The sequence below is a fragment of the Lynx rufus genome, unplaced genomic scaffold (assembly GCF_022079265.1).
Source record: "Lynx rufus isolate CCGP_SWC_20201006 ecotype Redwood Valley unplaced genomic scaffold, mLynRuf1.p SCAF_9, whole genome shotgun sequence".
Classification (NCBI taxonomy): domain Eukaryota; kingdom Metazoa; phylum Chordata; class Mammalia; order Carnivora; family Felidae; genus Lynx; species Lynx rufus.
Genome location: NW_025814897.1, coordinates 87300150 through 87312109, shown reverse-complemented (window position 1 = coordinate 87312109; position 11960 = coordinate 87300150). Strand labels below are relative to the sequence as shown.

The window sequence follows — 11960 nt, the reverse complement described above, 5'->3', positions numbered from 1 at the left end:
GCAAATAGAAACCATTTTCCTGAAAACAAAGTATTATGCCTTTTTCTTCAGTCAGGTTTGTGTAAAATTTCTCCCAACCTTTGAGACTTGGCTTAATCATTACTGCTTCCATGAAGCTTTGCAGGATGCTCCCCAAGTAGATAAACACTACCTCTCGAGTATTTTGCTCACAATGAGTACTTCTAACAGAAACATTCATTCACTTTTACTGGAAATTTGTTCTCTAATTATTCCAGCTGGAGTCTCAAGCCCAAAAGAGAGGAATGTGAAATCAGGGTCCCTGGGCTGTCTCTGCAGATGAGGACAAAATGTAAAAAATAATGGCCACTACATTGCACTTTTTCATAAAATACCAATATTCTATTGTACAAACTCTTGGTATTGTCGCTTTCTTCTGACGCTGCAGTTGCACATTGCTCACTAAAGTCATTAATGCCTTTATTGCAAAATGCAGTGAATACTTTCCTGTTTTTACCTTTCAATGTTCCATGTAACTTTTCTTTCATATATCCAGTTATTCATTAAATATTTAATGAGATCAGATATTGCACCAGATGCTGGGAGTGCAATGATGAGCAAAACACACATAGGTCCTATCATATCACAGTAAAGAGCACCAGTCAAGTAACCATAACAAAGTGTGGTAAATGCTACATTATAGGAATCACAGGGCACATAATCTGGGCCAGAGGGTTAAAACCTAATCTGATCCAAAAGAAGTGATATTAAAGTGAAACCTGAAGAATTAAAAGATGAAGGAAGACTAATTCAGCAGAGGGAACAAGAACTACTAGAGGCAAGAAAAAACACACATTTGAGGAATTTAAAGATGTTCCTTAAGCCTGGGCCACAAATGGGGAAAAAAAGGAGGAAACATTTCATTTCATAAAGTGCTTTTAACTTTATAAGACTCTGGGTTAAAAGCAATGAAAAGACACAGAAACATTGTGAAGAGAGGAAGGACAAGGAAGAAAAAGATCCTTCTTGCTACAATTTAAGACAAATTTCTACCATGTCCATTATTTTTTATTCTAGGTCTTAAATGATTTTCATTGTTGCCTTACTCTAAATATTGTAAGGAGCTAAATTAAAAGAAAATCTGTATTTGCTACGGGTGAAAACATCTCTCAGTGTGTTACAGGTAAATTATATGTAAAACAGAAGTGATTCTTGCAAAGCAATTTCTGGACTCCTGATTAACATCACAAAATAGGTAAGGTTTAACAACAGACTACTAGGTAATTCTATCTTCCTTTTATTTGAAACCGGTCAGCTCTAAATTATTCATGCTAACTGAACAGATATATATATATATACATATAACCTAAAATGAACAATAATCCAGATAGTTTCTATTTCCCTTTGGAATGTGCCTTTTCATTTTCATTTAAACACAAGTATCTCTGAAATCTAAGAATTTACTTAAAGTCACACCACAGAAAAGGGCTAATCGCTAATACCTAATTTTGTGACCCATCCCAAATTGGGAATTGAAAGCATGTTCTGGGCTGATGTTAAGACTTAATATTGAGAGTGGTTTATACCTTTTTCTTTACATTTTCATATTTTGTGACTTTTTTTCATAAAATAAGTATGTAACTTTATTATTTTTCTGGTAATAAAAACATTTCCATATGGAAAACAAGTCTCCTCTTACACGTATTTCTTGAGAAAGTCAGGTTAAATAATTGATTTTAGAGAGCTCCTCTGAGATACAAAATTCATTTTAAAAAACACTAATGGGGCACCTGGATGGCTCAGTTGGTTAGTTGGTTAAGTGTCTGACTTTGGCTCAGATCATATCTCAAAGTTCCTGAGTTTGAGTCCCACGTCAGGCTCTGTGCTGACAGCTCAGAGGCTGGAGCTTGCTTTGGATTCTGTGTCTCCCTCTCTCCCTGCCCCTCCCCTGCTCATGCTCTCTCTCTCTAAAATAAACATTAGAAAAGAAAACCTTAGGGGCACCTAGGTGGCTCAGTCTGACTCTTGGTTTCAGCTCAGGTCAGAATCTCACGGTTTTGTGGGTTAAGCCCCACATTGGGCTCTGCACTGGCAGCTGGGAGCCTGCTTGAGATTCTCTCTCCCTCTCTTTCTGCCCTTCCCCCATTCGCACTGTCTTTGTCTCTCTTAAAATAAACTTAAAAAAATTAAAAGAACATTAAAAAAAAAATAAAAAATAAAAAATAAAACACTAATAAAAAGAACCAGAAAGTAACAAGACATTAATAAAGCAGTGTAGAAGTGTTATAATTTAGGTTTGCAATATAATTTTAATGACTATTTTCTACGATATTTGAATAATGACTATTTCTGAAAATTAACACAATTTTAGCAACCAATGGAGAATAAAACAGGGACGTTACAAAATTTTAAAACAATTTTTGATAGAGATCATTGATTGAAGATTTGGTTTTGAACAATGTAAAATAAGTCAAGGATTGAAATGTGCTCTTACAATCAAAATTAATTGGGGTGTCTGGCTGGCTCAGTCGGTAGAGCATGCAACTCTCAATATCAGGTCATGAGTTTGAGCCCCACGTTGGGTGTAAAGATTCTTGGAAAAAACTATTTTAAAACACAGCAAATATGCTGAGCATGTATTTACTTGGAATACTTAATGTTTTAAAATAGCATATGAAGGTAAAGGCAGGATATTATTACTCTGAAAATTAATGAATCAGGATAAACTCGTTTTTACATATTCAATAGTTAATATAGATTTGTACCTAATAACTTTACAATAGGACTTTACAAAATAGGTGTTGTGTGAAGAATCTATAACATGATGATGCTTTTGGATAATAGAATACCTCAGTTTTCAATTCTTAAAAAAAAAACAACAAACCCTCAAAACATTCTGATTTTGTTGTTTAAAAAATTGTTTTCATTTTAATGATCTGAGTTAGTAACAAACAAATATACAAAATTGTCTTTCACATTTCCATACATTGTGTTATGGACCACTTAAAACTCTGGGCTACAAATGCAGGTTTCTTTGTATCCTTAACTTCAATCATTGTCACTTATAAATAAAGGTGATTTTCGAAAACATGCATTTGTGAACATAGATGCCAAAAGTTGTACATGTAAGTTAATGCACAACCAATAGTGTACATTGTTCATTTGTGCAGTTACGTGTCAAATGCAACTGACATGGGTAGAAGCAGTTATCCCGGGACAGTTCACTCTGTTTGAAAATCATTTTTGAGAAGCAGATGAAACTGTAGTTCAAAACAAAAACTGTATTCTACAAATACAATAAAATTCACAACTTGCACATCTGAAGCAACTTTTGGGACCCAAAGCTGATTTAATAACCCTGCTGCTACATTGGGTTTTTATTGGTGTATCTTCAAAATCATAGATTGGAAAACAGTTGTTTCAACAAAAATAAATATATATATTAAAAGGAAAGTGAGACTTTAAAAAATGTGAGGAAAGCTTTGAAACCAGTAATAATGTATGAGTCACCTATCATTTTCAAGTTTTAGAAACTTAAAGAAATTTAGAAACTTAAAGATAATCTGAACGTCTCCTGTTTAAATTAAGATTTTTGCACCTCACCAATGTTTTCTATTTGATAGTGTAAAAGAAGAGTGGACAGTTTGTATTGTTGACTTACTATGATAAATTCACATCATCATAAGTTTGTGACTTCATTAGAGATCAAATAAGTGGAAACTGGATTATTATGAAAATGTGAACAAGGAAGCTCCTTCTACAACCACCAGTCGGAACTACAAATAAACACCAACACAAACTGATTTTTTATATTATTTCCAGATATATCTGCAGGAAGGAAAATCCAATCTTTCTTAAAAATGTTTTTCATGGGTTGTGGCAATGTGTGCTTTACCTCTTTAATTCTATCTACAACCTAAAATTATTTCTATACTACAAATTTCAAACTCCGTGGCAAGGAATGTGAATGCTAATCAGCTAGGTATTTATTCAACTTCATACAAAGAAAGGACTCATGAATGGTTATCATAATAATAGTCCCACTTTTTGCGAAGGCCCGAGTTTGAGGCCCTTGCCTATATTAATGATCAAATGAGAGAAGACAGTGCCAAACAACTGGGTCTCCTTCAGGCAGTTATCACAGACTTGGCCTCTGACATTATGAAAACACTTGTTTTACTAAAATGAATACAACTGCAAACATTTTGAGGACAACTGCAGTTGAAGAGGAAATGGGTTATTTTCTATAGGAAACATAAGATTAACTTTAAGGAAATGTACCTGTTTTCCATGGGCCTTAACAAGGAAATGTGGCTAGTGATTTCAAACATGTACTTCAAGTGTTACCTAAATGCATGATGGCATTTCAACCATCAATGATTCAGGAAAGTTAAACTGAGGGAGGAAAGACATGTACTTATGTACTTAGAACACTACATTAGGAGATGTAGTTATCTACTCTGCACTTTGGAAACGAAAGAAACCAATTCTGTCCAGAGTCAATATCAGAAAGAAATATGGCTGCTTCCTACTCTTCTCCACCTGGTGAAATTAATTTTATGATGCTCTCACTGGTAAGTCTCTCATTTGAGTTAGGCAAAATGAATCTAATAGGTTACTTTTGTTTTCAAAATCAACTGTTTAAACAGGTCTTTTTAGAAACTTTCAGAAGTGGAACATTTAACCCTTGAGAGAAACTTCTATTATTATCTCATCTAATGGCAGGTACAAGGATTGTTGGATTAAGAATTATTGCTTTTAATAAGATAACCATCAAAAATAAATATGTAAGCTTAACTCACTCATTTTCTACCCAATGCTACAATGTTTTACTCTCAAATCAAGTCACATGTTATCTTTAATTCTTTGCCAATTTAGCAAGGTTTTAAGTATAAGAAGTTGGCCTGTTAACTCAAAATCAAGACAACAGCAATGTCCACATAAGCATGTCTTATTTGGGCATTGAGCAGTAACACTGCTTTCTTGATAGGGCTTAAGGCACTAAACGGTGGTAAAATAAACAAAAAGTATGATGATTAACAACTTCTTTAGAATCCTAAAAAAGGAGATCATTTAGAAGGACACTAGTAAATCTTTTTCTCAAACAAATAAGGCATCCTGTTGGCAAACACAAATAAAACAAAAGGTCATGTTGAACCTAATACATTCACTGTCTCAGCTATACTACTTGAAACACTAGCTATCAAACTAAAGAAAGCTACAACAGCATGTATAAAGGTTGGAAAGGCACCAAAGGAGAGTTCTACCACTTGCAGTTCTAAGAGTTAGGTAAGCTGTGTTTAACACTGCATGTAGCCTAATCATAAATTTCATTCTTCCAAACGTATAACGTGGTGAATTTTGATTTGACAAATCAGTTTATCAAGTACTAGTTTAGTAAGAAATTTACTTTCATGAATTAGAAAATTACTGCAGTGTCTAACACAACTCCATTTATAAAGCTAAACTAATTCTAGTACTGAATGCATATTGTGGATAACACTGAAGCAAATCTGTATAAACAAAAATGGTTACCTCAAGATAGAATTCACAATAGAAATTCCATATATAACTAAATAAGATTTACTGAAAATAATGGAAAGTGTAGTACAGATACATCAAACTTAATTATAACCACAACATTTTCCTTGTGAAAAATACAACTATTAGTGAAATAAAATGTACAATTGAAAATTTTTCCAAAGGAAAAACAGTATAAACGAAAATATTCTTCGAGATAGGGAAAATAGTATGTCATTGTTTTTCTCATTACAATATAATTTGACACAAAAAGCAGTCCTAGAATTGCACCAATTCCACATCCAGTTTCCTGAACATGTTAAGAGTAAAAGGAGTTCGTAAAGCAGAATGCAGTTTCTGAATTTCATATTTTAAATTGAGGATATTCTCATACAAAATGTCACATCACACCAGATCTGTTTACATAATGTACAATACTTTCCATTTTGTGGCCAGACATGAATATAAACATATGCTTTCTGTGCCACCTCTCTTTCATTCTGGTATTTAGTCAGAGTCAGGAAAAAATAATCAAGTTACGTAAGTGTTATTTCTCTAGCCATAAAGAAAAATTATATTTAGTGCATGCTTCATCATTTGTCAAAAAACATTTCTGAAAATAAAACTCAGTTACCCAATGGTTTACAAAATAGAAAAGTCATTCATTAGGATAAAAACGTGGTAGGGTTTTAGGTCCATTTCCAAAGGACTGACTTCCTGGGCAGCACCGCTGTCCTTCAGCAGAGGTCATGATGCAAGTTCTATGGTCAAAGCAGGTGTGCCCGCAGGAGACCACTGCCTGACATTCAATTATCTGAGGCTCTGCACCCCCTTCGACCACCCGCCTCTGCCAGTTCATTAGTGCTATAAAATAGACGGAATTTTTGTGGAAATGTTAGGAACATTTCTGCTGTACATGATTTAGAAGTTCTCCAAATTTTTCAAATAGGTCTTCTACCCATTTTACATTTTTCATACAAAGTTGAACAATTTCTTCCTGTCCTAAGTCTTCATTTCTTTTCTGCACAGAAGAAATCTAAAATAAAGAGAATTGCCACATTAGCTTATACTTATCCCTTTATTAGCTCTTAAGAGCTCACTGTTTGTAGATCTCGAATGAAAAGGATTTATGAATCCACCTACAAATACTGCTTTAAAAAACAAATTCCATCCATGGAGAATGATTATGTCACATAAATTCAGGTGAAGTCTAATCCTATCATTTTTAGTTCCAGGAGGGCAAGGAGGAAGCTAGAAAAAAATGGCTCAAACTTTCTCAATTGCTTCCAGTTGTGTTAAATTTAAGTGGCCAATTTTGGGGTCAATTCTACATTTCAGAGCATTGTAAAAATAGTCAACATATATTGCACGACCATCTTTCCAGCACATTATCATCAAACACATCAAGTATAGCCTTGGGCCAACTTAACTCTTTATTAAAAAACTGGTAGTGCTGGTCAAAAAAGATACTACTGTCTAGAACCATTAAACCTTTGAGGAAATCGAACTTTATTATCCCACCTACAAAGTGGTAGTATGGTCATATATAATTTCTGAGCAACCTCAATTATGATACTTAAAAGTTACAATTAAATTTTAACTATCATTTCTTCCTGCCAAGGCACAAAAACCCCTTTCTCTGCAATTAAGTGGGATAAGGCCATTCTAGTGATAAGGAAGACAGCAGGATGTCAAAGCAGTGCCTGAAGTGAATTAAAGCAGGATCATTCTGTATTATGGGAGAAGAAAATGAAATAAAGTACCATTTATTATGGCAAGGTAATTAAGCATAATAGCTTAAAAACATTACCACTTACAGCTTCCCTAAGAGCCTCAGATTAATATGAGCACAACACATAACAGAGATACTCAGAATAACATTATTTACAGGACAACAGAGGGACATATTTTTCAACAGTTTTCTTTAAAACATTAAAAAACCACAATAGGTATGGAATCCTTAAAAGTTCAGAAAAAAATTTTCATTTTTAAATAAGTGAAAAAAATTACCTCATCTTTACATATCAGATAAACATGATATTTGTAATGATGGAGTGAATGATACAAAGAATACAGCTGTATTTTCTCTGGATCAACAGCAAACTCCTATAAAAAGAAAAGAGTTTATAGGTATATTTATTTCATGGAATATTTGAGCTGCGAATACTTTTTCCAAGAACACTAGACCAAAAGTCTCAATGGAAATCTTAAAAATAAATGACTAATATGGCTAGATATATGCTTAAATATGGACAAGAGGCTTATTTAAGAATTTAAATTGTATTTTAAAACCTTCACTCTTTTTCCTGAATATAAACACACACTATTTCAAAAAGTTTAAACATAGAAAAAATTTAAACAGTAAACATGTCAGATGGCTTATAAAGTATAAGAATCTATAATCTCTTGCTTTAGAGATAAACAAGATTAACAGCATGGTATATATTCTTTCATATTTTCCCTCGATGTATACTACGTATTAATAACTCTCATTCTGTAATGGGAAGGAAATCCTACTATACATATTGTTCTGCAACTCTATTTTTTAGAACTTATTTTTTCCTAACTAAAACTTGAATATCTATTTATTACATATATCCCCCCTGCCACTATAAATGATATGAGGGCAGGGATTTTTGACCATTTTTCACTGTTATATTCCTAGTACTTAGAACTGTATTTGCAAACTGTAGGCACTCAAAATATTTTACTGAAAGAATGAATGAGTCTCTTTTTAAAAAGTACATAGTATTACATTATCTGGATGGCTCTTTGTCCAATCTCCTACTGGCAAAGCATAACTGGATTGCGCTTACCAACAACTGCACAATGAGCAAGGGCATACGTTTTTATGCATTTGTGAATGTGTTTCTACAGAATATATTTTTTTTTTAATTTTTTTTTTTAACGTTTATTTATTTTTGAGACAGAGAGAGACAGAGCATGAACGGGGGAGGGACAGAGAGCGAGGGAGACACAGAATTGGAAGCAGGCTCCAGGCTCTGAGCCATCAGCCCAGAGCCCGACGCGGGGCTCGAACTCATGGACCGCGAGATCGTGACCTGAGCTGAAGTCGGACGCTTAACCGACTGAGCCACCCAGGCGCCCCCAGAATATATTTTTGATGTGGAATTGATTGGTAAAACTGTTTTCTGAAAAGGCAATAATTTAGACTATGTTTGAAAATGAGTGAATTCCAATTTCAATAATTTTACAGATATGGAATATTGAATCTCATGGAAATGTGTATGCTCACTTATCTATATGCATTTGTATCCAATGGTAAAAAGTATATATAAAATATAAATACAGGCATCAGGTGATTCCTTGCCTATTAATCTAGTTTAAAAATCTGCGAGCACTAACTACATGCAGATACCCTGCTGAACGATGGAGAAACACAAAGAATAAGACCAAATCCCTGGTCCTTGAGCTGGAGCTGCTCATGCGTATCTGAAAAGATTTCATATTTACAACAAAATTTAGTAAAATATTTGCTTGTTTCAATGTTTTAAATAGGAATTATATTAAGTGGAAAAGGTATAATTTTATCAATCAATATCTACTTACTTGTGCAGATTTGGTGGTTGTTTTAGAAGTCCTTAGAGTTTTCTTATTATAAGCTTTGCCATTCATTTTGATTTTAGAAATAGCAGAACCCCCACTTTTTGCTTTAGAGTCACGGGTAATTATTGTTAGTTCAGGAAAACTTTCCAAAGCATTCTTTAAAATAAAGCAAAAATAACTGACATCAGAGGAAAACTAAACTACTTTCAGCTATTCAAAATTTATTTTAAAAAATACAGAAAAAAATACATACATACATTTATGCTTAGTACACACACGAATATGCAGAGGGTACAGATGGCATGTGGTAAATATATACAATACAGATATATACACGGGTATTAAACATAGCTACAAATTCTTTGTAGCTCTTCCATCAAGATGTGGAATCTATTTCCTCATCCCTTAAATTTGAGTGAGCCTTATGACCTGCTTTATGCCAACAGCACATGGCACTGTAGGGACTCCTTAATGAGGCAGGGATTTCTAGTAATGCCTCTCTGTGGCTTCAAAGTAGGGGAAAGAGGGACATATGTTTCTCCAAAGCTCTACCAATTCCACTTGGCCAACCCCTGCTATAAAGAATTCATTGGATCACAGGTGAGGATGAGAACAGTGAAAATGAGCAGCATCATAATACTTCTCTGGCTTCACTACTCCTCTGCCTTTTTTGACTACGGTTGTGTTAAGAGAGTCTAAAACAGGTCTTGATGAATTTTTTGGCCACAATGACACAGTAGTTACTCACTGACAAGTTAGTGGTCATATAGCCAAACCAATTCTAGTCCATACTTTTTTTTTTTTAATTGTTATTTATTTTTAAAGAAGAGAGAGAATCCCAAGCAGGCTCTGCGCATTCAGTGCTGAGCCTGACATGGGGCTCAATCTCAGGAACTGTGAGACCATGACCTGAGCTGAAATCAAAAGTCTGACACGTAACTGACTGAGCCACCCAAGTGTTCCTCTAATCCATTCTTTAAAAGTCACTGGCACATTTATGCCCTTACCTACTTGGTAAATCATGAAAAGCCACAAACAATAACGAATGATCTTTATAGCTAAATTTAACTAGTTTAAGTATTGTTTTAAGGTGGTGGAGTGTGTGACTCTTGATCTCAGGGTTGTGAGTTTGAGCCTATGTTGGGCATAGAGTTTACTTAAAAAAAAAAAAAAGAAAAAGTTGTTTGAAAAGATTAAATTGAGTAACCACTATCATTTACTATTTTGAATTCTGACAATATACAGGTTCAAGTGCCTCCATTATTTTGATTATTCAGAATGTAATTACCATTTGACAGGCTATACTGTTTTATAAACAGTTACAACCTTTAGGGCCACCTCTTCCAAACTCTGTATGGGTTCCCAAGTACTTTCTGTGACAAGATGCTAAAGATGATTGGAAGCACATGGATTTCTGAGGAAAACAGAACATGATTTACTTCAAAAAGCTTTAGGATTCCTAAAATTACTAAGATCATCATGAGTAATGGTGTTAATTATTTCTAAAGGACTGACAATCTTTTACAATCTACTGTTTGTATTTTGGTTTTAAAATGCAAAATGCTGTAAATGAAAATAATAAAAATTAATAACTAATTTCAAAATTAGAAATTGTTTTTTTTTCTGTGCAAATAATATGAAAACTAATTTTTCAGTTGTTCATTATAAACTATCGCATAAGCTTTAAATATCTACAGAGTCTATTAAATGTCAAGTGGTGGCTTTATTTTAATACAAGTTATTAGAGAACTGGTTTAACATCCCCCCCCTTTTTTTTCCACACAAAAGCCTTCACACAAATGTTTTGAGAGAGAGACAGTGAGTGAGGAGGGGAAGACAGAGAGGAAGACACAGAATCTGAAGCAAGCTCCAGGCTCTGAGCTGCCAGCACAGAGCCCAACATAGGGCTTGAATCCACAAACTGCAAGATCATGACCTAAGGTGAAGTCAGACGCTTAGCTGATTGAGCCACCCAGGCGCCCCTCCTTTTTTTTTTTAACGTTTATTTATTTTTGAGAGAGAGAGAGAGAGAGAGAGAGAGGAAATGCAGGGGAGGGGCAGAGAAAGAGGGACACATAGAATCCAAAGCAGGGTCCAGGCTCTGAGCTGTCAGTGCAGAGCCTGACACAGGGCTCGAACCCATGATTTTGAGATCATGACCTGAGCTGAAGTTGGCCGCTTAATTGACTGAGCCACCCAGGTGCCCCAGAACGGGTTTAACATTTCTAAATGGCTGAGCCAAGGGGAGCCTAGCTGGTTCAGTTTGTAAAGCGGGAGACTTGATCTCTAGGGAGGAAGTTTGAGCCCCATATTGGGTATAGAGATTACTTGAAAAAAAAAGGGGGGGTACCTCAAACTGCTCATTTTTAAGATTTGGTAAACTTTTAGAAAACACACATCTAAAAGCATTCCTTTCTCTGCAGAAAGCAAGGTATTTTCTAAATTTCAATTGATAATAGCAGTTAAGCAGAAAATACTGGACTGTAGTCTGCAGACCAAATTCTTAGTACCGGGCTTCTTACTACCTTTTGACTTTTTTGTCTGTAAGTGCACGTCTGTGAATGATACAGGACTATTAGTAGTTTGGTGTCATTTAACTTTTGATTTTTTTAAGTAAACTCTGCAACCAACGTGGGGCTAGATCTCATGACCCCAAGGATCACATGCTCTGTTGACTGAGCCAGCCAGGCAACTCTGGTGTCATTTAACTTTGAACTCAATCTCAGAGCCTTAATTTTTACCTAGTAAAATGAGCCAATTTTCACTTTTATGTGGAGTCTGGATAAAATAGGGATGTGAAAAAGCTATACAAATTACCCAAATGAGCTGAAAACTTACATCCACACAAAAACCTTCACACATATGTTTATATACTAGCTTTATTGATAACTGCCAAGATTAGGAAGCAATCAAAT

At 34.6% G+C, this 11960-nt stretch overlaps 1 protein-coding gene across 1 annotated transcript in view; it reads right to left on the bottom strand.

Moving 5' to 3' along the window:
• Window positions 1-2253: 2253 nt before the first annotated feature.
• QSER1 (glutamine and serine rich 1) overlaps window positions 2254-11960 on the bottom strand; it is a 47631-nt gene continuing 37924 nt past the window's right edge. The window contains exons 10-12 of the mRNA XM_047071562.1: window positions 9049-9201; window positions 7489-7584; window positions 2254-6514 (exon numbers count right to left, since the gene is read on the bottom strand). Coding sequence (XP_046927518.1) covers window positions 6374-6514; window positions 7489-7584; window positions 9049-9201 — 390 coding nt within the window. The 3' untranslated portion in view covers window positions 2254-6373. The remainder of the gene's footprint in view (window positions 6515-7488; window positions 7585-9048; window positions 9202-11960) is intronic.